The sequence below is a fragment of the Alosa alosa genome, chromosome 1, assembly GCF_017589495.1.
Source record: "Alosa alosa isolate M-15738 ecotype Scorff River chromosome 1, AALO_Geno_1.1, whole genome shotgun sequence".
NCBI lineage: Eukaryota > Metazoa > Chordata > Actinopteri > Clupeiformes > Clupeidae > Alosa > Alosa alosa.
Window position 1 is genome coordinate 20,895,363 of NC_063189.1, and position 25,818 is coordinate 20,921,180.

At 41.6% G+C, this 25,818-nt stretch overlaps 1 protein-coding gene and 1 long non-coding RNA gene across 3 annotated transcripts; one reads left to right on the top strand and one right to left on the bottom strand.

Moving 5' to 3' along the window:
- Positions 1 to 5,140: 5,140 nt before the first annotated feature.
- On the bottom strand, positions 5,141 to 15,073 carry LOC125304314. The gene is made up of 3 exons (XR_007195221.1): positions 14,997 to 15,073; positions 5,571 to 5,677; positions 5,141 to 5,286 (listed from the first exon to the last, which is right to left on the bottom strand). It is a non-coding gene; the product is annotated as an uncharacterized LOC125304314 (long non-coding RNA).
- On the top strand, positions 13,081 to 24,016 carry LOC125304306 (SLAM family member 7-like). 2 transcript variants are annotated; one of them, XM_048258451.1, is made up of 6 exons: positions 13,081 to 13,137; positions 14,317 to 14,396; positions 15,974 to 16,285; positions 16,815 to 17,066; positions 23,193 to 23,323; positions 23,661 to 24,016. In XM_048258451.1, exons 2-5 carry the CDS (start codon positions 14,348 to 14,350, stop codon positions 23,297 to 23,299), a joined length of 720 nt encoding a protein of 239 aa, XP_048114408.1. In that variant the 5' UTR covers positions 13,081 to 13,137; positions 14,317 to 14,347; the 3' UTR covers positions 23,300 to 23,323; positions 23,661 to 24,016. The 2 variants fall into 2 exon arrangements, with proteins under 2 accessions (XP_048114408.1, XP_048114417.1); XM_048258460.1 differs by having other exon boundaries at positions 23,664 to 24,016.
- Positions 24,017 to 25,818: the final 1,802 nt, after the last annotated feature.

Here is a 25,818-nt window from a genome sequence, read left to right on the forward strand (position 1 = left end):
AATGTGCCGAACTTGCAACAATGGGGTCTAAAACTTGAGATACACGAGTAAGCTTCACAACTCAGACCTGAGTAAACTGGACTCACGCAGTGCACACGCGCACAGTTGCAGAGGGAGCATTCTGGATTCCACAGCCAACGGTCGGCAGTGTTACGGTGTGGCTGACTTTTGGGATGGGAGTGTAACAGCTTCACCAGTGACTTGCTCTGTCCGGTAAGTTTACAGTATGTATTAATGTGTCAAATGTTTACAGTATAGGTTGAACTAACAGCATTTGTGCAAAACTGTACATTCGTTTCATTAACAACTGGGGTAATGTTAAGTTCAACTTGCTAAGTGGCCGATATATGCGCTAGCTGCTAACAGTTTGCAGCTAACTGATAGCAGCTATGCGAGTTAACACCAAAGATCTTTGTTAACACTGCCTCAGACCATGTTGAGCAGAAAACAAATATTCTAGGTATTCAAGCCCTTTGATATTTTTTGTTATCGAAGTTATGAGGAAGTGGTGGCGCCTGGGGTCTAAAACTAGGCTGTATAAATTTGCCAATAGCAGTTGTCTTCATGAGCTCTCTTAATGAAGTTTAGTTCTAACGTTAGCCATTTCTCATGAGAAACGCTTGCTAGCATGCTAAGTTGATTCAAAACGTGTAAAGATTAAACTGTGTATGGTTTACGTCGATATTCCTACTGTATTGATAAAACAATTAGGATAATTGGACTCATAACCTTACTGACTGAGAAAGCCATGGTCTTTTATCTAAAATCTTTAGATTTGTGATTTAGCAAGAGGACTTAGGTTGCAGTGTGTGGAATTTGAACGAATGTGCCGTTATTGAGGTGCAAAATGGCATCATATAATTCCAACGTATGATTGATATTTTAAATTCTATTGTGATAAATGTACTAGGCCTGAAGCAATAGAGAAAATTAAGTTGCCAAATCATAATATTTTTTAACAGTATTAATTAGGTCTCTGGAGAAATAATTTAAATTAACATTTAATGTGATAAACTTAATCAGCTGTTTTAGTTAAACATGGCCAATAGATGCATATTGATAATAATTTTTCCCTCTTTTTCAGTTGGAAAACTGAAAATGCAGAGCAATGAACTGGACATGTACGTTGTGCTTGTTTGGATGTGAAGTCAGAGGTCAGTTGCTCAAACACTACTGATTGAAACATGGAGGTTACACCAGAAGAACGACCGAAAAAAACTGCAGAGGGTGGTGAAAACTGGCCAACGCATCACGGTTCCTCTCCCCTCCATCAAGGCCATCCAGGGCAAGTGATGCTTATGTAAAGGCGCAGCAGCATCATCAAAGACTGTTCTCACCTCAACCACAGACTGTTCACCCCACTCCCCTCTGGGAGGCGTTACAGGTCTCTCTGCACCCAAACCAGCAGGTTCAGAGGAAGCTCCTTCCCTGCGGCTGTCACCCTACTGAACTCTAGCTGTGCATCCCGGTGACAACCAACCAACTAAGCCCCCGCCCGATGCCTCCTTGCCTGTGCCTGTTGAGGTGTCCACCATGACCATGGAAACCTTGACGGGGACACCCACCCCGCTGGGACAATTGCACTACCCTATCCCACCCATAGTGTTCTATTTATTTACAAATGTACATACTGTAATTACACATATAGCCATTCCATTTTCTACTGCTCTTCATACTATTCATCCTGCACATACACGTATTCTTACTACTGTTATAATGTTACTGTTTCTGCACTACAGTACTGTTACCACACTGCACATAGCTGTATACTGTACATATATGTCTATATGGTTCATACCAAATATATCCATATTTATTCTGCTAATACACTGCACATATTTATACCTAATTTATATTACTCTAAACCACCTTCTGTAAACCAACTGTATACTACTGTTTACACCGCATATTTCCTATCCTGTCTATGCACCACCTGTCTTTGTATATCACATTGCATTTTTCTGCTTTTTGCACTTCTGGTTAGATGCAAACTGCATTTTGTTGTCTTTGTACTTGTACTCTGCAAAATGACAATAAAGTTATCTAATCTAATAGTGCCAACTATTTGTGTATATTCTGCAAGTAAACTTTACTATCCAACATAAAGTACCCTTTACAACTCAAAGTAAGGGTAACTCATTTAACAGTAGTAAATACAACTTTGTTTCAAGTAAGCTTTACTTGAGGGCATGAAGTAAACTTTACTAGTTGGAAGTAAGTAACCAGAACTTTAAAGTCTTAAGTAAGGATAACTTCTAAGTAAGCATTACTTGTAGACATCAAGTAAACATAACTTGAAAGAGAAAAGTTTTGTTTACTTAACTTATTTAAGGCAACGAGTTTCCACCCTTTTTTCAAGTAACCATTACTTATTATTTTTTACAGTGTAGGGCATTGTCATGGTTATATCTGGGGAGGTTCCACAGTTCTTTTTCATCCTATTCACCTATAGTACCGGCAGGCATATCATATGGTGACACACAAAAGGCTATTCATCTCTAGTACCGGCAGGCATATCATATTCACCTCTAGTACAGGCAGGCATATCATATGGTGACACACAAAAGGCTGCCACCAGTGCCATTCCAGCATTTATTCTAGGGTTGTGTACCTGGCCCAAAACAAAGTCCTTTTAGGCAAGTCCCTCCACTCGGCGGCCATATAGCAACGCTTTTTGGGCACTCATCGGGCATCCTATTCAGCAGAAATGCATGTGTGCAAGGCTTCACGACACCAATCTTGCTCCAGCGGCAAGTTCACAACACATAATTTGGGAAGATGTCTTCACAACACACCATATGATTGGCTCAATGTATTCACATCACACCACATGATTGGCTCAATGTATTCACATGTCAACGTTTTGCCGAGGAAGGGGTGGGATATGTGTAAACTAACCCCATGCATTTCTATGGAGGATTTTTTTGAGTGCTGTGTCTCCTCATTAGAAAGTCTCTGCCCAAAATCACTAAGCTAATGATTACCCCCAGATGGTCCCAAGTAACAGCACTGGCTCATGGACTATGCAGGTGAATGTACAGTGAACGGGCTCATGGACTATGCAGGTGAATGTACAGTGAACGGGCACACCATCATTTTGAAACATTTGTTTCATATAACTCCCCTGAACAGTGGTTTGTCTGAATGACTCTGTGCCTTCTGGCTGCTTATTCTTTTTATTGGCCTGTCATGTTCTCACGCTGTGGTTCAGGTTTCCCCCGGTGCTGTGCTTCCTGCCCCTCACTGATTACCGGAACCTTTAACTCTCTTGTCATACTCCTGTGTGCTTAAATCCTGTAATGTTTTCTGTTATCTTTCCCTGAGCCTGCTTGTCATGGTTTGTTCCCTGTGTCCATGTCCTCTGCCTTTCTGTTCTTGGCTTGATGTGTGGACCTACCCTGCTCTAGTTTAATTGTGAGTAACAACATTGTGAGTCAAATTGCCTCAGGAACACAGAGGACATGGGTTTGATGGCTATTGATGTAAATGTAATTGAGAACAGACAGCTTCTATTCAGAGAAGACCAGAGAACCAATATCAATGCTAACATGTGGAAGCTTTCTGCACTGACATGCTTTAGTGCTCAGACGACAGACTTTTACAACTCTGGTGCCGAGTAATACTATGATCATATTGGGAGTTTAATGTCACTTATAAAAATAAAATAAACTATACTTTGGGCCTTTTCGTCTTTAGATAGGACAGTGAAGAGTGACATCAATAGAGTGGGTTCTCCCACACGGGGTTTGGGGTGGGATCTACTGTACCATTGGCTGGATTTTTAGCAGAAATGTGTTAAAGTAATCAGTTTACATTTAGCATAGTACAAGGTTTCTCAACAAGAGTGCCAACTTTGATCATATGTGGAGTTTAAAGGAGAATTCCGGTGTGATATTGACCTAAAGTGTGTTGAAACATGATACCGAGTGTGAACGTATGTCTCATAGCCCATCTCGGCTTGTCCCCTGCACTCCAAAATCTGGAGAAGCTAGTCAGCCGATGCTACCAACAGCTTTTTCAATGGTGGTGCCCGGCATCGGCTAGCCATGCAAATAAATCACTGTTTTACACCATTTACGAGGATCAATGTATCTCCACACTTCATTGGTAGACTTCTGAGGGCCCTGACATTTAAAAAGAGATCAGATTCCAAAAATAATTCAGTGGAAATGCATGGATTCCAGTTTCTTCCAGTAGCAGCAACTGGAATCCATGCATTTCCACGGAATTATTTTTGGAATCTGATCCCTTATCATACCTGTTCATTCTTACTTGTTGCTCGACTAATCGTAACTAAATTCAAGATGGCTGCAAACGCTAAACTTCGTGAAGATACTGTCTGCATAAATCGTCTTGTAAGTAAACTACCAGTGCTTTTTCAAAGTTCTCAATGTCTCGTTTTAAATGTCAAGGCCCTCAGAAGTCTACCAATGAAGTGTGGAGATACATTGAGCCTCGTAAATGGTGTAAAACAGTGATTTATTTGCATGGCACACCGGAATTCTCCTTTAATATCACGAATATAAAACAAAAACAAACAAACAAACAAACAAAAGATAAGACAGTGAAGAGTGACAGGAAGTGATTGGGAGAGAGATGGGATGGGAATAAAAGAAACGGAGAGAGGAGACATCTTCAATGTGTCTGACATGTTGTCTGTATGTCCATCTGTCTTGTATGTCTGATCAGCCAAAGAAACATTTCCACCATGGTGAACATTAAAGATTTATTCTATTCTATTCTATTCTAATTGAGGGCTGATCATGATGCGTAACGTTAGAAATGTAGGGATGTGCGCTCTCGCAAAAACTCGTCTGAATAAGACAGGATATCATGTCTTGGTCTTACACACTCTCACGATAAGCAGCACAGATGATTTGTATATCAATAGTGGCAACGTGGTGGGTTAGGAGGGTCAAAGTACTGATCACTGAAGTACACCAGTGGAGAGGTCATGAGATTTTGACCCTTTTTCCCATCGTGGCATTCTTTTTTTTTTTTTTTTTTTTTAAGTATATTTTTGGGCTTTTTTTTATGCCTTTTAATGTGACAGGACAGTAGAGAATGACAGGAAGCGAGTGGGAGAGAGAGTCAGGGTGGGATCCGGAAAGGACCACGGGGCAGGAATCGAACCCGGGTCGCTGGTGTATGGTGCAGGTGCCCCAGCGAGTTGCGCCACAGCTGGCACCCCATCGCGGCATTCTTAATGAAAATCCAAAGAGTGCATTCTGATGTTGATGATGACATGCCACGTGAGCTTAGCCACCGAAACCTTCCAAATGATCTCTGTCCAACATAGATTTACACAAAGAAACAGTCTTTTAATTTACATGGCAGGTCAACAAGTAAACAAGTAGCTAGACATACTGCACTACCACAATCTTTCTTCTCCTCATAGCAGGCTTACATATAACTTTAATTTCTTTACAATTTAGCTTTATGTTGCATGTTTTCCATCTGTCTATGTCTGTAATATAATCATTATGTACATTCACTGAGTCAAGGTTGAGCAGTTGTATGATTTCCCAGCAGGGGGCGCTAAGATAACACTGTCAACGCTCAGAATTTACCTTATTCACCCAGCAGCCGGAGTGTTGCTACAGGGTACACTTGCCATCACATTTCAGTCCAGCAGATGGTGGTAATGCACTCCATTTGCAAACTGTCAAAAAAAAAGCTGACACAAAAAGAAGGGTTTGCTTAACCTTCTTCTTCTTCAGTGAGTTTCATGTTAAGTGTGTGTGTGTGTGTGTGTGTGTGTGTGTGTGAGCATATGGTGTGTGGACATTGGTGCAACATAAAGGAAATGGCTTCCTCCAAGAGAGAGCATGTGCAGTTATCTCCTCTTCCTTGTGCCTGTGTGTCAGAATGTGGCATAACTTGTTATTTATAAATGTAATTTTAATGAAACACATTTGAGGAGGAAAATAATCTGCAGCTTTATTATTTCTTTGTTTCAACAAAGTTTCCATGGGAACTTGGTCAACACACCAACCTCTTGAAGATGCTACAGTAACTGCAAACTGCTTCTTTTATTGGTCTTTTGCACAGACGTGTTTTAGCGCAACACCTTCTTCAGAGTAGATGAGGCTTCTATCAGGCCAGAGGATGTGGGGGGAACTGAAAGTCACGTTTACATCAGACACAGAAGCAGCTGTCATATTTTCTGAAAAGCTCCTTCATGTGCTACCGGGCCATGCAAATGTTGTCATTCAAAATGAATGAGGATGTGATGACACCTGAAAACTGTTTTTAATCGCACATTTCAGCTAGACCAATTAAGCTGTTGCTAAATTAAGTTGTTGTGTATTTCTATTGTTTTATGTTGTATGTTTATCCCCTTCAACTAGGTGCTGACTTTCTTGGCCAGGGTTCACTTGGAAAAGAGACAGCTGTCTCAATGTGACTACCCTGGGTTAGCATTGCAAACAAAATAGACCACTGAGAGCATTTTTCGACCAACAGAGAATAGGATCTTGAACCGGTTCCGTTCAGAATTCTTTGAACCTTGGTGCTATCTAGTGAGGCAGCCGATAAACCAGAGGACGCTTCTATAGATGTTTATGTTTATTATCAGACACTTTCTCCAAAAGGACATACAACAACAACAACAACAATAATACACATTAAATTAGCATTTCAATTAATAGTGTGAAGTAAAGTCAAATACATTTTGAAGTATAATATACGTATATTAATAAGAAGAATTATGACAATAAAAGCAAGTCTTCACACAAGCCATGACTCTGTAAAGACAATAATTTAAATGTAAGTTAAGTTTTTAAATGTTTCCTGAAAATCCTCAAATCACTGCTAGAACGGAGAACACTGGATAGATCATTCCAATGAAGAGAAGAGACAAATAGTCTTGACAGTGACCTGTTAGTAAAGCTAGCAGATGCTAATCAGAGGAACACAGTGGAGGGGAATAACTATGAATTATCTGTAAAGGTCTCATTACAAATGCAGGCCAACTAGCAATGCATTCATCTACTGGTATACCATAGAAGAATGGCAAAGCCTTCATGCAAGAGGCTCTATCTGCCTGTCTTTGAACTAACTGCCCGCGTGTCTGTGTGGCCATGTGTACGTGTCTAGGTGCTGCGCAGCCAGTAGAAAGTCTTGCTGTTTGTCAGTGTGTATTTGGAAAGGCACAAGCACAGACACTAGCCAACATGCATGTGGAATGGACCTGTTTTCTCCTTGCCAACCTCCTCACATGTAATGATCCTGTTATACCTATATGTGTTTGGACAGTGTTTTAAAGGAAAATTCTGGTATTTAGCACTTTGAGTCCCTTTTCTGGTTTGTTTTGATGAACTAGAGTGGTGGACACCGAAATTTTGACGATTGGTCCGGTCTCGACTTTTCTGACTCATTTTGAATCGCCTTTACTGCTTCAGAGTGGCTGCAACAGGCATGCACAAACATGTCCTAAAACAACCCTTAACGTTCGTTTTCAAAACTGTGCAACTCACCGAGTGGTTAGTGGTGTTCGTTGATTATTATAATCAAATATATCGGCGCAATGTATGATTTCCAGCCGTCTTATTTGCTATTGTGTCAAGTCAAAGTCAAAGTCAAAGTCAGCTTTATTGTCAATTTCTTCACATGTTCCAGACATACAAAGAGATCGAAATTACGTTTCTCACTATCCCACGGTGAAGACAAGACATATTTTACCAATTTAAGTCCACAGACAAACATAACATTCAAGTAAACAAAAAAGTAAGTAAATAAGTAAATAAGAGGGCACAAATAATAATGAAAAAAATAAGAGCAGCAAAATTTGGTTGAAATTGTGCATAGACAGTCAATAAAATACTAGTGCAAAGTCAGGCCAATAAAAGGCTTGGGTAGTTCTGTTTGACCTAAGTAAGAAAGAAAGTGGCATAGTGGTGCAAGTTATGTAAGAGCAGCAGAAGTGTTGTGTTTTCAGGACAACAACAACAAGTTGTAAAGTGTACAAGTGTGCAAGTGGAGTAGTGCAGGCGGCCATTGTGGGTCCAATGTCCAGGATGTTATGTAGCTGAGGGTGGAGGGGAGAGGAGGAGAGAGTTCAGCATCCTTACAGCTTGGTGTATGAAGCTGTTGGTGAGTCTGGTAGTGGGGAGCGCAGGGCTTCTGTACCTCTTCCCAGAGGGCAGTAGATCAAACAGATTGTGAGCGGGTGACTTGCATCACTCACAATTTTGGTCGCCTTGGCGGGTGAGGTGGGTGGTGTAAATGTCCTTCAGAGAGGGGGAGTGAAGCACCAATAATCCTTCCAGCTGTGTTCACTATGCGCTGCAGGGCTTTTCTGTTGTATTCAGTGCAGCTTCTGGCCCCACACAGCGATACAGCTGGAGAGGGTGCTCTCAATGGTGCCTCGGTAGAATGTGGTCATGATGGCTGGGCCTGAGTTTCCGCAGAGGAAGTACAGGCGGCGCTGAGCTCTTCGCCAGTGATGCAGTGTTGGTGGTCCAGGAGAGGTCTTCGCTGATGTGCACCCCCAGGAATTTGGTGCTGCTCGCTCTCTCCACCACAGCACCGTCGATGGTCAGTGGCAGGTGTTGGGTGTGACCTCTCCGGAAGTCAACAACAATCTCTTTGGTCCCTGCACCACGTGGTCAGATGGTCGACCTCCAACCTGTATTGAGTCTCGTCGCCCTTGGTGATGAGACCCACCAGAGTTGTGTCGCCAGCAAATTTCACTATGTGATTGTTGCTGTAGGTTGCAGTGCAGTCCGCGCGTCAGCAGGGTGAAGAGCAGCGGACTGAGCACGCAGGGCCTTGGGGCCCCTGTGCTCAGTGTGATGCTGCTTGAGGTATTGTTGCCAACACGTACTACTTGAGGCCTCTGACAGAGGAAGTCCAGTAGCCAGTTGCAGAGGTAGGTACTGAGTCCCAGTTTGTCAAGTTTGCAGATGAGTTGTTGTGGTATTATGGTGTTGAATGCAGAACTGAAGTCTATAAACAGCAATCTCACATATGAGTCTCTTTTTTCCAGGTGGGTGAGGGCTGGGTGGAGGGCAGAGCAGATTGCATCCTCTGTAGACCGCTTGGCTCGGTATGCAAACTGGAAGGGTCCAGGGTGGGGGAGAATGGATTTGATATGTGACATGACAAGCCGCTCAAAGCACTTCATGATGATGGGTGTCAGTGCCAGTGTCAGTTGTGGAACTATTTTTTCAGACACCTCACAACCGCGTATGAACTTCCGCTCAATATTTCAGCCTGAAGCATAGACAGTGGCGCAGTAATATCAACGTGCAATGAGTCTTCCAACAGAAATCAATGGGATTTTTCAAAATGCCAAATAAAACACGACAGAAAGTCGCTATGCTATTTGTCAACGAACACCACTAACCACTCGGTGATCCATGCAAATAACCAACTGATCTAAATATGATTATGAATGATGTAAATGTGTTATGCATTCTATGAACATATATAAACAATATTTTTTCTAACTTATCATCAACATTTTTAATTCTCATTTGAATGAAAGACTTGTGAGTTGACAGTCCTAACACAGTGCTTTAAGTTCCATTGAACTATGTCTATTTTACTTGAGTCAAGTTTAAAGCTGCAGTTGGCAAGTCTGACAGATTGATGGGCCAAAATTTTGAATGTTTACAACTCTCATGCCCCTCCCCCACTACCACCGAGCACCCTCTCATCGAGTTTGTGCTCGTCATTGCGCACCAGACTGCACCAGACTGTGATTGACAGTCAGATCTCACACAGCCCTGCTCTGATTGGACCAGAAGAACCGGGAGCTGTGGATTTTTGCAAAACAAATAACAGGCACTAGGTGGAGGTAGAAGTGCGGTTTTTTTTCTAATACTGGCTGATTTATGTTGTTCTGTCAGAGCATAGTGTTGGTTTCAGTGAATATGATCAAAAAAATCTTGCAGCTTTAATGTTTTGCGTTTACCTCTGTTTTTCAGTGTAAAACATAATAGCGTTCTAGTAAGTAGAATTCAGTTTTTGTCATTTGTTGAGATTACTTGCGTAAAATGAGTGTTACTTAATTTTGTGGTAGAGTAAGTAAACTATACTTGAATTGCTGAAGAAAAAAAAAAGTAAACTATACTTGAATTGCTGAAGTTTGTGCTACAATGTAAAATTAGTTTGTAAACCCTTTAGGCGCCAGGTTTAAAAAAATAAAAAAACAACATTGGATTTTTACATTAACATTTCAAAAGCCCATGGCTTCAAACAAAAGTTTATGAAGAGGGTTAATTTACTCATCTAATTAGCATATTATGACGTCGGTACATTAAAGGCACTCTCCTCCTCTCTGGTCAGGATAATATCAACCCCCAATCCCTTTGTTACATTATGGATACACTGAACTGCAGGAAACGGGCCTTTGAATGCAATGGTAAAATTAAGTCCTGACTCACTGTGGACATTAAAGATTAGGGTGATCCCTGGACCACTGGCCAAATTCCCAACATGGCTCCCTCACTCTCCACCCCATGCTGGTGTGTTGTAGCCTGGCTAGCGCCACCACTTCTCAATGAGACGTGGTCTGGGAACCAAACGTTAATTTTCTCGTATTTGAAAAAAATGCCCAGATCCGTTTATTGGGTGCCACGGATGTCTATCAAATGCATCTGTGCATAGCTCATCATCGTCTTGCTTTCCCCCTTGTTCTGTGATTGGTCCCCTATCTCAGGCGAAAATTTGCTCCATGGTCTCCAGGCTGCCTTAGCAGCGTGAATCAAATCGCGTGCAAGGCAGCATGGGAACACCCAGGCTACAGAGTCATGCTGCTTGTGATTCCTCTTGTCCAACCCCTGCTAGTAGTAAATCATTGATGCTGTCTATAGTTAGCTCCCCCACACCAATGTACTTCTGTGCTGCTTTTATAATGATTTTGATCCTCTCAGTCTTGCTCGCTGTTTGAGCAGAGCAATTGATAACTTCTGCTATGAAGGCTATAAACTTTACATTGTCCACTGCGATATATTTTGACTTTACCTCTTTCCCAATCTGTCTTATTTCCTGAGAGTGCCAGTGCTGACTTCGTCCAGGTATTTCTGGACCAGCTCCTGCTGTTAACACTGCTTCCTTTTTCCCTTTAACTTGTTTAATTGCTTCAGCATATGTCACCTTTTCCTCTACTTTAACTCTCTGTACCTCTGCTGCGCTGCGTTTAGGGCCTCCACAACCTTTTATATCGCAGCACTGTGTTCTCCTCCACAATTACAGCATTTAGCCTGAACACCTTGCTTACATTTACCATAGTCATGATCCTCCCCTCCACACTTGCCACAACTTGCTCTCTCTCCCTCTACATACTGCTGCTATGTGCCCATACTTTTGACATTTAAAGCACCTGAGTGGTGGGGGGATGTACTCACGTACTTGGTAGCTCATGTAACCTACCCTTACTCTTGTTGGTAATGTTTCCTCTCTCATAGACAACAGTATAGACAAACTCTCCTTTTTAATCCGTTTTTTTTGTTATCAACCAACCTCTTCACTCTTTCTACCTTCACATTTCTCATAATCTCATCATCAGCCAACTCCGTTGGGACCCCTGTGATCACTCCTTGCACTATTCTTTTCTTCTCCCATACACCACACTTGACATTCATCCCCTCCAAGATAGTAATTTTACACAAAATGTCTCTTTGTAATGATTAAACTTCCATCTCTACATGACACATGTAATGATTAAACTTCCATCTCTCAATGGCTTAACTGACACAGTTCCTACAGCGTCATATAACGCTTTTGATAGCCTCAATGGGTTCAAAGAACATTGTGAATCAAACTGAAGTTTTACCTTGATCTCTTCCATTTGTCTTACGTTTACTCTAGTATCTTCCTCACCCAACTTCAGAGATTTAGCACTTAAACTACTACCACTATTAGTTCTGCTTCTCTTTTTTTCCATTCCTACAGATAACTTTCTCCCATCCACGGTTTGTTTCTCCCGCTTCCTCATTCTCCATCTCACTCTCACTCGTTTCTGCCACGTCACTTCCTCCCATTGCCGTAAGTCGGCGCATCAACCCAGAACGCACCTCAGTCCGCCACTCTTCACTCCATCAGTGAATCTGTGATCGGTGGCGGGGTCTATTAGAGCAGTGTTTCTCAAACTTTTTCAGACAAAGGACCACTTAACCAATAAAAACAACCTCACGGACCACCTAGCTAAAAAAACAGTAGTCCTACTTTAACAGTATATTACACAGTAGGCCTACTCACTGAACCACCTTGCTTATTGTATTTGCACCTTGCTTATATTGTGTGAGAAAATTCATTTAAACTGGCGTAGCTTACATAAGCATTGTTACAGAACTGTTTGTATTTACATACAATTTGGTTCAATATTGCAAACAACTCATTTATACTATATTTTACCACGTCTGCTCGCGGACCACTTGGGTTAGCTTGCGGACCACCAGTGGCCCCCGGACCACACTTTGAGAAACACTGTATTAGAGAGTGCCGTGAGCGCGCACTTATCCAGGATAGGTTTCACCTGGCTTGATGAATCTGTGTCTGCTCATCCTGGCGTGCTCGTTGTGCAACCAATTAAGCCTGTATGCTCTTGTTTTGGATTCATTGAGCGCAGCTCAGTAACTTATCCTTAATTCTGCTTTTGTGCAAAAGGCCCCTGGTATACAATAGTGCTTTTTAGACAATGCGCTAAGCCACTCCCTAAGTTCTTAATTGCCACACCCCTGGGCACAGTGTTTAAAAAATAAACATGCAAAACATTATTTTTTATTCACACCCAACTGCATTTTATAGTGATATGAATTTCAAACCAGTATATGTTCATGTAAAAGTTAATGTAATTTGCCCCCCTTTGACAAAATGAAAACATTAGATTAGCCCTCTCCTCTCTGTGAAAACGTTCCCATCCGACACACAGTTCTTACAGCTTCACACCACCGCTCTATTTTTGGTTTTGGTTTTAAGCTGCATTCAGACAGGAAGAGACTACAGTAGCACGTTTTGTATCGTGTGCATAATGGGCATGGTATGAAAAAAGTGAAATGTTGTCGGTATGTCTTTAATAGCTAGATATATAATAGATGATGTAAGTATTATGTGGGTACAAAAGTGTTGCTGTTCTTAAATCTACAATTCTGGAAAAGAGGGGACGTCTTCTTGTATTCCTACACAGAGGTAAAAACTCTATGATTACTTAGGGGAGGATGGGCTAAGTTGTACAGCTTTTTAATTAAGATGACCTCTAAACATGGGGATACAATAAGTTAATTAAACTAATGCATACAACACAAGATTGGGATGTTTTTTTTTTTCATTAGTTGAAACCTTAAAAAATATTTAGGCCTAGTGTCATGCAGTTGGTAGCACCACACATAGATATGGCTACTACAGGGCTCAGGGACGGACTGGGACACAAAATCAGCGGCCCTCAAATCGGTTGGACTCAGACTACCTAATTAAATACAAAGTCCTTGCATTACCCTTAAATATGCATTATTTTCAACTAAGTGTTGTGGAGCACTGAAAGTGGACATTGGCTATCACTCTAATTGATCAGAGGTAGCCATGGAGCACATGATCTCCATATTCTTAGTAGGCTATACAAGTAATTATGAAAAAAGAGTTTCTGCTTGAACTCAAAGTATAATTTAAAATTACTCAGCTACATTTAAACTATACAATGCTCAATTGATAGCAGCACCAAAAAAATACTAAAGCCTATGTGTAAAGAGCTAAATTATCTAGATTGTGGTAGACCTTATTGTAATTTATACCAGTTGTATGACAACTGAAACCACACAAAATAAACAAGGCAACTTTATTGCCTGTTACTGGAAATAAAGGTACGCTATACTACCTACCTACATTGTTGGTACACTTTAGAACAGTACAGCTACATGAACTTATTACCTTGAATGTCTTCCAGTAGCTTATAGTATAGGTTAGGCCTAGCTTAGTTGGCTTGTGCATGAATATGACTTGACGTTTTTGTAGCCTACATTTCCGTAACCCTTTCAACACTACTTTGAGAGACCAACCACCACTCGTGCCATCGATGCTTAATTTTGGGCGTCTGACGGAAACTGATCAATCTGACCAACAATTAATGTTGATTGGGCACTCTTTTGCTGTCCGGGTTTGCAAATCATTAATTTAGAAAACTTAAGTTGTACTATTTGTTATCATAATTAAGTCATCATAATCATCATCATCAGCATGGCATGTCAAACGCATACCTGTTAGCAGGAACTAGATTTTCATGTTGGCGAAGCATGGCTTCCTACAGAGATGGTTGACAGTTTTAGTGTCAGTTGCTACTTCAGAACGGCTGAATGACAATTTGTTTCATTTCAGTTGAGTGAACTTGTGCCTCAGTGAGAAGAAGATGAGTGTCACTGTTGTGCTGCTTTTTCTGGTCTACACCCTTCAAACAGGTTACCTTCACTATCTTACAGTATTTGTTATTGGCTGCTACATGTATGTATATCTGTAGTCCGCTGAACATCCGGGATTTCGGGCACTAAGCTCAATAAATCGCTTCTAGGATTGGTCACAGTTCACAAAGGTACTCCAATGAGAGCTTGTTTTGTTGACAAGACCTTCCTCTTTTCAATGATGTATACCGGAGACGTAGTGGTTACCGTCTCACTCAATCATCCTGGCGTAAGTGTAATAGCGCGCCGATCCTGAGGGGGCAGACTGTATGGAACAGCGTGAACTTTGTCCTTGAAGTTAGCTGGTAGTAACAACAGACAATACTTTTCAACGACAAGTCGATATTTTTAACTGTAAACTTACACAAGTTAAAAGGAGGGCATAAAGAGGACTAATTGATTATAAATTATCTCGATGAGGACTAGATGATTAATTTAAACAAATAGGCTATGCCTACCGTGCTGCTAAGCCAGAGACAATACTTTGCTATCGACACCAGCTTTGATACCAGCAAACAAGCTATGCTCGTCTTTTTACTAAACAAAAATCTACACAATGCTGGGGTAAAACTACTTAATGAATGCGAAAACCAAACTCACCAAATGTCAATGACTTGCGCTCATTCCACTATGGGTCATGTCTTCAGAAGAGGAGTAAAGTCGTCGGTTGGAAGAACCGATTCTCGATATTACAGCAAGGTGGCAGCAAAGTTACAGTATGCGGGAAAATGTACTGTAATATATTCCCGCGTCAATAATATTACACAGAATGCAACATTAACTACAACACTGTGCTGTAAAGACATGATATTGTATCATACTGTAGAATTTAGCTGTACTGTACTGCAAAACCTACAGCCACATTTAACAGTGTAGGCTAAAAGCAGCAGGTTTCCAACACTTTAAGAGACACACTGTATCTATATTGCATCTGTATTGCAGGGAGTCACCAGACACACACACACACACACATGCAAACAACTTAGCTGAATAGTAACCTCTTTTTTATTTAAAGATGAGGTGCAATAGAATGTCTTTTCTAAAACAGATAGTTTCGGTCCCTGATTATGTTTGGCTGAAACGTGTTCGATGTCGTTGTAAAATCCAGCACAAACATACACCTGACGGCATTTCGTTCTATATTACTGCACAACTCGATTCAAATGTTAAGAGTAGCTGCGTCTCGAAGTGCTTGGCAATCCTTCTGGTAGAGGAAATATATTTCTTGGCAGAAGGATTATTATCTATAAATTGTTACATAATACATTTCTCGTTGCTGTGCCTTTATTTCACAAAATCTTGCCATTTATATGTAGTAACTGTTTTAGAAAAGCAATAAGCCACTCAAGTCCGTAGGTTACACTGATTTTAGAACAACTAAGGGCAGGGTTGTGCGTCATGCCTAATAATGCCCCTCAGCTGTTCTACAATCAGTGTACCACACAGCCTCTCGGGGCTTATTGCTTAAATTTACACTTGTATATGGAGTTATTTCTACACATTGTAGGCCTACACATTGCACTGAAATAACACTCATGACAAAGTACATAAACAAACGTTTGTTTGTTCTCTCACAGCTGGATCCCCTGTGTATAAACCAACTGGAGGATCTGTTACTCTGGAGTTCCAGCAGCACCAGCCCCTGAAGATGGGGAGTATAGATTTCATAAGGTGGCACTTTGGCCAAAATAATATAATGAAATATGTACCTCGCAAAGACACTGTTGTAGTCACCTATAAAGGTGGTTATCGTCATCGAGTGGAGTTTAATAATGAGACCTTCTCTCTGGAACTGAAGAACCTGCAGAAGAATGACAGTGGACTCTACAGTGGAGAGCTCAGTGCTGGAGAGACAGACATTAAGGTTGAGCATGAACTCTCAGTTCTGGGTGAGCATTATGGATGATCAAATGAATAATACTGGTTATTACATTACATTACATCACATTTGACTGATGCTTTTTTTAGCCAAAACGACTTACAACTAGATAAACAGTTTAAAGCTTTTTAAACAATTCTCCCAACAATTCTAGAGCAATTTAAAACAATTGAAAATGTAGAGTAGCCTACAATGGGAAAAGTGCATCAGTGAGTGCTGTTTTAATATAGTTTAGTGTCAGTTCTAGTCCGGTGATAAGTGCTAGAATTAGAAGGCTAGTTGTAAGTAGTGCTATGAGAGGAGATTCTTGTAGCACTATATACAACATTCTCTGAAAGTGTTTTAATATATCAGATTAAAGTGAAATTTTACTTTGGGATAACCATTCACATTTATCTATCAAGCACACACACACCAGCACACATGCTTACACACATACCTTTAGTAACATCAGTAGGAGAAACGCAGATGGACTTCCTTTCCCAAAATATGAAAGTTATGTTTGTTTGTGTGTTTGTTTGTGTGTGTGTGTGTTTCAGATCCAGTGGAGGCACCTGTCCTGTCTGTTGTCTATAACCAATCTTGTGGTGATTTCTTTAATGTGACAGTGACTTGTAGAGGTCATGACCTCTCTCTGACCTCCACCTGTAACAACATCAACTGCACTCCAGAGCGAGAAACCTCCACTGACTCCAACCTCACCCTCTCTTTTAAAGATAATAGCATCACCTGCAATCATAGGAACCCTGTTAGCTCTAAAACTGCTAAAATGGAGTTCACACAGTGTCCAGGTAAAAAAGACATGAACAGTTTCACAGTTATTCTGTCCTCAACTTTTAAATGAGGGCCATCTTACCAGTAATATTTAATCAATTATTCAATCAATTATTGTAATCAATTGTTTTATTTTTCCCACTAGCCTTTAAAGTGTTTAAAGTGATGAGTTTGAAAAGATTTGACCAATTTTGCAATTTTGTACCGCTACTGCTGTCTGTACTATCTGGATCAACAGATGCCTCCTGCCATCTTAGATTTGTTTCATACTTTCATCATTGTTGGGTTCAATGCCATAATTCACATAAAGTATGAAGCAAATTCAAGATGTTTAGGTGGGAACATTACGGTTTATGGTTCCGTCTGCTCTCTCCCTTAATCTGCCAGTTGGTAAATCTCCAGTGTAGTCATGTCTACTGATAATCCAAGCACAACACTTAATACATGTATCTTGTGATACGTTATTACAGCATACCAAACACAGGATACTTCAAAAGTATGTTGAAAAGGGCCAGTCATCCCAGAGCACTTTGGGTTAAAGGTTCTCTAAGCATGGTTGGCAACGTCACTTCTGTTGACGTTTCAAACAAAACAGACGGCTAGCTAGCTCGCCCCTCCCTCCCTCCTGTACAATTGAAACTGACATGAACGTGCATCTTGTCAGTGATTGTCTGGAACAGTTTGTTATGTTTCATGGTCCAGGCTGAACCAGTCTGTTTTTGTAGAAGTTTTTGGAGCCTGGGCTGTCCACAGAGACAGCGTTTTTTTGTACAGTGTATTAAGGCTAGCTGATCGTGAGGAGATGTTTGTTGTATGTGACAAAAAATGTTTTAGCTTAGAAACCGCGTAACATGACTTAGAGTTTTAATGACGTAACATGGCTTAGAGATACTTTTAGTACTTTTCTGGCTACTGAGTTTACTTTATGCTAATTATTTATGCTAATTACTTTATGCCCAAGTTTACTAGTATAAATGTACTTGTGGTACACTTGTACATGTACTTATACTTATACTTTGTTTGACTAAATTGGCCCATTTTCAGTTTATAATAGTAAACTTGTATACTGAGAACTATACTGTAAGTAAACTATACTAGTTACTTCTAGCACCTCTTTTAGTTTATTGTAGTATATGTTAAATATATACAAGGTGTAAAAGTAGTAAACCTGTAGGGTGCAGTACAAGTGAACTTATAGGTGTACTGTTCACTAATAAACTGCATTTATAGGGGAGAAGGTAAGAGGAGCCATAGGGTAAGATGAGCCATTTGTTTTACATTCTTCATCATTCTAATGTGTCAAAGAGGTTTTGTTTTGTAATTTTCACACCAAACAAAAATTCAAAGTGTTCTACAACTTCTGTAACCAACAACTCTTTGATAACTTATAAGGGTAAAGAGATGCTCTCTGTAAAAAAGTTGGTCTCGTGGCACAACTTCCCCTATGTGGGGTAAGATGAGCCTAGGTGTGGGGTAAGTTGAGCCAACACAAAGATTTCAGAAAACATTTTTATTTTCTTCAAACAAATTTAATTTAATTTCTACAAACAGTAACAAACACCAACATTTAACTGAAAATTTGCCAAATAGATTCAACTGAAAATTTGCCAAGACTCATTTCTCACCTGTTTACCTTTGAATTCACTTAAATAAGTCTGATTAATTTGCTGCCTAGTCTCTTAAGTTATTATAACACTAAGGAACCATATAGAATGAGGTCACAAAATCAAGGCAAACTTTTTTTTTACAGATGCAATACAAGTACGACTGTAGTTAGCTGGCTCAACTTACCCCAGCCCTGGTGACTCATCTTACCCCACAACCACCATTTTGAAAAAAAAATGTTTCTCACAACAAGCTAAGGTAAAATTCATGATTACGGTATGTTTAGCCCTCACATCATAGCTTAAAAGGGCACCAATTGAGGTGTAATACATCTGAATGTTGTTCTATTCACGTTTTCTCTAAATCACCCTAACTCTGGACATGAATGGAATCCACTTTGAGAGTAACAAATCATATTTTTACACACATATTTTTTACCACATTTGCCATGTGCTGTACCTTTCCACCTTTCCACATATTGTTGTTTACGGTTTCCTAGAAAAAAAGGTGTGGTTCTCAAAGTCAAAGTCAAAGTCAAAGTCAGCTTTATTGTCAATTTCTTCACATGTTCCAGACATACAAAGAGATCGAAATTACGTTTCTCACTATCCCACGGTGAAGACAAGACATATTTTACCAATTGAAGTCCACAGACAAACATAACATTCAAGTAAACAAAAAAGTAAGTAAATAAGTAAATAAGAGGGCACATATAATAATGAAAAAATAAGAGCAGCAAAATTTGGTTGAAATTGTGCATAGACAGTCAATCAAATAAAATACTAGTGCAAAGTCAGGCCAATAAAAGGCTTGGGTAGTTCTGTTTGACCTAAGTAAGAAAGAAAGTGGCATAGTGGTGCAAGTTATGTAAGAGCAGCAGAAGTGTTGTGTTTTCAGGACAACAACAACAAGTTGTAAAGTGTACAAGTGTGCAAGTGGAGTAGTGCAGGCGGCCATTGTGGGTCCAATGTCCAGGATGTTATGTAGCTGAGGGTGGAGGGGGGAGAGAGTTCAGCATCCTTACAGCTTGGTGTATGAAGCTGTTGGTGAGTCTGGTAGTCGGGGGGCGCAGGCTTCTGTACCTCTTCCCAGAGGGCAGTAGATCAAACAGATTGTGAGCGGGGTGACTTGCATCACTCACAATTTTGGTCGCACGGCGGGTGAGGTGGGTGGTGTAAATGTCCTTCAGGGGGAGTGAAGCACCAATAATCCTTCCAGCTGTGTTCACTATGCGCTGCAGGGCTTTCCTGTTGTATTCAGTGCAGCTTCCGCCCCACACAGCGATACAGCTGGAGAGGATGCTCTCAATGGTGCCTCGGTAGAATGTGGGTGGCTGGTGGATGGCTGGCTCGCCTGAGTTTCCGAGGGAAGTACAGGCGGCGCTGAGCTCTCTCTTCGCCAGTGATGCAGTGTTGGTGGTCCAGGAGAGGTCTTCACTGATGTGCACCCCCAGGAATTTGGTGCTGCTCGCTCTCTCCACCACAGCACCGTCGATGGTCAGTGGCAGGTGTTGGGTGTGACCTCTCGGGAAGTCAACAACAATCTCTTTGGTCTTGCTGGCGTTCAGCAGGAGGTTGTTGTCCCTGCACCACGTGGTCAGATGGTCCGACCTCCAACCTGTATTGAGTCTCGTCAGCCTTTTGGTGATGAGACCCACCAGAGTTGTGTCGTCAGCAAATTTCACTATGTGATTGTTGCTGTAGGTTGCAGTGCAGTCATCGTCAGCAGGGTGAAGAGCAGCGGACTGAGCACGCAGCCTTGGGGGCCCCTGTGCTCAGTGTGATGCTGCTTGAGGTATTGTTGCCAACATGTACTACTTGGGGCCTCTGACAGAGGAAGTCCAGTAGCCAGTTGCAGAGGTAGGTACTGAGTCCCAGTTTGTCAAGTTTGCAGATGAGTTGTTGTGGTATTATGGTGTTGAATGCAGAACTGAAGTCTATAAACAGCAATCTCACATATGAGTCTTTTTTTCCAGGTGGGTGAGGGCTGGGTGGAGGGCAGAGCAGATTGCATCCTCTGTAGACCGCTTGGCTCGGTATGCAAACTGGAAGGGGTCCAGGGTGGGGGGGAGAATGGATTTGATATATGACATGACAAGCCGCTCAAAGCACTTCATGATGATGGGTGTCAGTGCCACAGGGCGGTAGTCATTGAAGCAGGATGGAGCAGTTTTCTTGGCACAGGTATGATGGTGGCAGCTTTGAAACATGATGGGACGATGGCTTGCTTCAGGGAAGTGTTAAAGATGTCTGTGAAGACATCCTTAAGCTCCCCTGCGCAGTCCTTCAGCGCACGACCTGGGATGTTGTCTGGACCTGTTGCCTTATGGGTGTTGATAGCAGCAAGTGTCCTCTTCACGCTGTCGGCAGAGAGGCACAGGGGCTGCTCATGTAGAGGGGGATGGGTCTTCTGTGGGCAGGTGCTGTTTTGTGCTTCAAAGCGAGCAAAGAAGCGGTTCAGGTTGTTGAGCAGAGGGATGTTGCTCTCACAGCTCTGTGTGGCTGGCTTGTAGTCCATGAGGGCCTGAATGCCCTGCCATAGGCTTTGTGCGTTCCTGCTGTCTTTGAAGTGGGTGGTTATCTTGTGAGTGTATTCCTTTTTTGCTTCCTTGATGCCACGGGACAGGTTGGCTCTCGCTGTTCTCATGCCAGCTTCATCCCCAGCTCTGTAGGCTTTGTCTCTGGCCCTCAGCAGCCTGAGGACATCCCCTGCCAGCCATGGCTTCCAGTTAGCCCAAGTGATGATGTCTTTTGTGTGGGTCACATCATCGATGCACTTGGTGATGTAAGAGGTTACAGTGTCTGTATACTCCTCTATGTCTGTCCGGTTGTTGTAAGTGGCTGCCTGCTTAAACATTTCCCAGTCTGTTGTGTCAAAGCAGTCTTGAAGAGCATCGGAGGCTCCCCCAGGCCACACTTTTACCTGCTTACGAACCGGTTTGTTCGCTTTTACCCTTTGTCTGTATGCGGGCATTAGCATAACAGTGATATGGTCTGAAAGTCCAATGTGGGGAGGGGGGTGGCTTTGTATGCTCCTTTGTGTGTAGTGTAGACCAGGTCCAAGATGTAGGTCCAGTTCTCTCCTATTCCTTATTTCAATCACACACACACACTAATGGCATAGACTGCCACAGAGGGCGCCAACTGGCACATCGGGACCACTTTTGGGGTAAAGTGATTTGTCAGGAGGAGCTGGGCTCAAACCTTCAACCTTGCGATTCCTCTACCTATTTTCTGTTCATTGGTTTTTGTGTCTCCTACATGGTTTAGTTATGGGCTTGTGAACTTTGACAAAAAAAGAGGCCGAGCAAATGGACACGCCCTTCCCCCTGTAAAATTGGCTGTATCTTGGAAAGTATTGATCTTACATAATAGTAATTTTACAGTGTGTCTCCTGGGTAACATAGGTACACCTGGTATTTTTTTCAGAATTTGTTGGGCCCTGGTTGAATTGACGTGGAATGACCCGTATGCAGAAAGTCGAAGACAATCAAGTCTATTCTTTTAAATCTTAGAAGTTACAGCCCAAAGGCAACCAGTTTGTCATGCTCTGATGCAGGCTGTGATGGCGAAATGTGTAGATGTAACAGAGGCGAACTGAGCTATCATACTAGTTGCCCGTGTAAATCCTCACACCCCTAACGTTAAGAACGCTTCTAACCGCTGATCTAAAAGCCTGGGCTTTTAGCTCAGTGGTTAGAGTGTTTGACTCCCATGCCGGTGTGTGTCGAGGTGGCGGGTTCGAGGGCGTGGCGGCGGGCCAATTCGACCTCTGTTACAGTGGTGCCGTAGACCGGATCATGGGAGTGAGGATTTAGGGGAGGTGAGTGTAACGGAGGCGAACTGAGCGAGCATGACCCCTAACCTTAAGAACGCTTCTAACCGCTGATCTAAAAGCCTGGGCTTTTAGCTCAGTGGTTAGAGCGTTTGACTCCCATGCCGGTGTGTGTCGAGGTGGTGGGTTTGAGGGCCGTGAGCGGCGGACGAATTACGACCTCTGTTACAGTGGTGCCGTAGACCCGGATCATGGGAGTGAGGATTTAGGGAGGTGAGTGTAACGGAGGCGAACTGAGCGAGCATGACCCCTAACCTTAAGAACGCTTCTAACCGCTGAGTTGGAAGCCTGGGCTTTTAGCTCAGTGGTTAGAGCGTTTGACTCCCATGCCGGTGTGTGTCGAGGTGGCGGGTTCGAGGGACGTGAGCGGCGGACGAATTACGACCTCTGTTACATAGACATGCTTTAGCCATTTGAGAATTTTAAAATAGATAACCCTTGTGAGGGCCTCAGATTTCCTTTAAAACATTTTTCAATTTTTTGCATCCCTAAACTGAAGAGCACCAGAGGGTCACCCGCAGTGTAACACACTAGCAGCACGCCTTGCAAATCATTGTGGCTATCAGAAGCCTCTGCCTCATTACTATCTCTGTTCTCATTGAATGCCAATGGGGTGGAGAGAATGAAAACTGATAAAAAATTACATTTGTATCAGCTCCTTGTTTTTAACACAAATTACAGTAAATGTCTACATTTTTTCACAGACAAGAAATCTCCCTCACAACAAAATGGAGCTTTGCACTTGAGCATATCTGTATGCCTATCCGTCTATGTCCCGGTGGTGTCTGTTATGCTGTTGGTAAATGTATAATGAAAAGAAAACCGATGAAAACAGGTATGATGATGCCTTCTTTCACTCTTTTTTCATTTATGTTACTTACAAAGTACCCAACTTACATGCATGCTCTTCAGACAAATACATTATGTTTTCACTCAGTACATGAAATAAAAAAAAAAAAAATATTTTAACATGAAATATGTAAACTCTATTCATATTTCCTTCAGTGTTCGTTTATCTATCTAACCATATTGTAAAATGTTGGTCTTCTTAATTGACAATGATAGAAACAATAACTAAATCAGGCTTTTTACCACCTTAATAACTTTGCTGAACTTAGAGGTCTGATGTCCAAACATGATTTAAATAAACTCATTCAAGTATTTATCTCCAGCAGGGTTGATTGCTGCCGTGGGCCTTTCACAGCCTTCCTAAAAAACGCCATCAAACATCTGCAGGTGATATAAAATGCAGAGTGGTTCTAACAGAAACTAATAGAACTGACCACAAGAACTGTCTTCCAACTTCCAAAATGACATCAAAATGCCCCAACTGTTCCCAGTTTCAAATCAAGACAAGACCAAACTGTTAGATGCTTTCTGCCAAAAGCTCAGCACTTCCTTCATTTTTAAGCTAATGAACAATTATGCTTCCATTTACTATTATTTTCTGTACTTTGCCTTCATTTATGTAGAGCACATTGAATTGCCCCTGTGTGTGAAATGTCCTATATCAATAAACATGCCTTGCCTTGCCTACAACTCAGATTTATTTAACAAGTATTAAAATAAGTATAGTAAAACCAAATGTCCCCATATCATGTTAAAGGTCCCCTGTGTAATGTTTTCAGTTGTTTGTTAACAAAATCAACATTTCCCATTCATAAATGTGGCCCCATTCATGTTTAATTACCACCACCACCAAATCGAAGCATACCTATTGGCTCATTTACATTTACATAATGCAGTGTCGACTCGCCGTGTACGTGCACCATTTTAAAATAACAGTGGCCAGCAAGGGACATATGTGAAATACAGCTCAGTCTTTGCCGTCTGCAAGCATAGAAAAAACATTAGCTTGGATTCATCTGTAGAATTTCCCTATATTCAGCAATGTAAGTTACGAGCCCATTTTCTACTGTCATATGTCTTCCTAACAATCCGACATTGAAATTGTATTTTCCAACTAAATAAATAAATAGAAAAATAACTTTGGTCGTGATCTGTCACCGTTTCACTTGATCTCTAGTTTCTAGACCCAGAGACAGTTGACAGACTAACCTAACATAGTTTTGCGTGTGTTAAAGTTCAACCAAAGTCCTTAGCTGCTACCTAGCTAGCGAACATAACTACCCGTTCCCATTTACTTTCCGTTTACTGGTAACTGGTAACTGGTAACCTTAGGGGGCAGCCATGGCCTACTGGTTAGCACTTCGGACCTGTAACCGGAGGGTTGCTGGTTCGAACCCCGACCAGTAGGCACGGCTGAAGTGCCATTGAGCAAGGCACCTAACCCCTCACTGCTTCCCGAATGCCGCTGTTGATGCAGGCAGCTCACTGCGCCGGGATTAGTGTGTGTTTCACGGATTGGGATAAATGCAGAGACCAAATTTCCCTCACGGGATCAAAAGAGTATATATACTTATATTTAACAGGCAAAAAACTATTCATTCCGTGTCCGATAGTGTTTCGTTGGCATCACATACAAGCAATGGCAATGAAATAGTACACAAAATTGTATTATGTTGTTATTGCAATCCGTAACCGCAACAATAATAATAATAATAATATAGTATGTGCCTTACATGACAACTACCCATCTTACAGCACTTATACATTGACCAATTAATACCTGTAAGAACAGTGAACGCTTCGATTTGGGTCATATTACTATTCCCATGAACTTCAGACTACCTATATAACATCAATTCACATTATCATGACTATCCATTTTGCTATTAATTACATACAGGCTATATATGAACTTACCTTTAGTGTTGAGCTGATTTTCAACCATCCATGCATGACAGCTTACATCCTCCAACAAGATACATAAATGAGGTGTTAGCTGGAGTTTTATACTGGGTTAGAACTAGTAGTTCTATCAGAAACTAGTAGTTCTATCAGACTCAGGGGGGTACAATGAAAGTTAACACATATTTTAACCCATCAAAGGATATACAAAAGACATAAGCAACAATAAGATAGTCATTGGCATAGGTCCCATCCTCGGTCCAGGTCACTGAGTGTGCAGACCCTTGCAGATCCTGCCGTAATGAGACGGCAGAGGGCGGAGCCTACCCCCAAAGAATAACAAACTAGATGTACCGCAGAGCGGTACAAAATATGACCGCCGCCCAGTCCAGCACATTTTTTCCACAAAAATAAATCACGCTGAAAGGCCTATATGATTCTAACTGTCTCACTAAATTGCATTATCCACACTCAATTCTCACTGGTATCTGCTAGACAACAAGTACCAAAATATGATTAGTTCATAGATTTCACATGTAAAATTAATTTTATACAACTCCACCGCCATCTTGCCTGTTC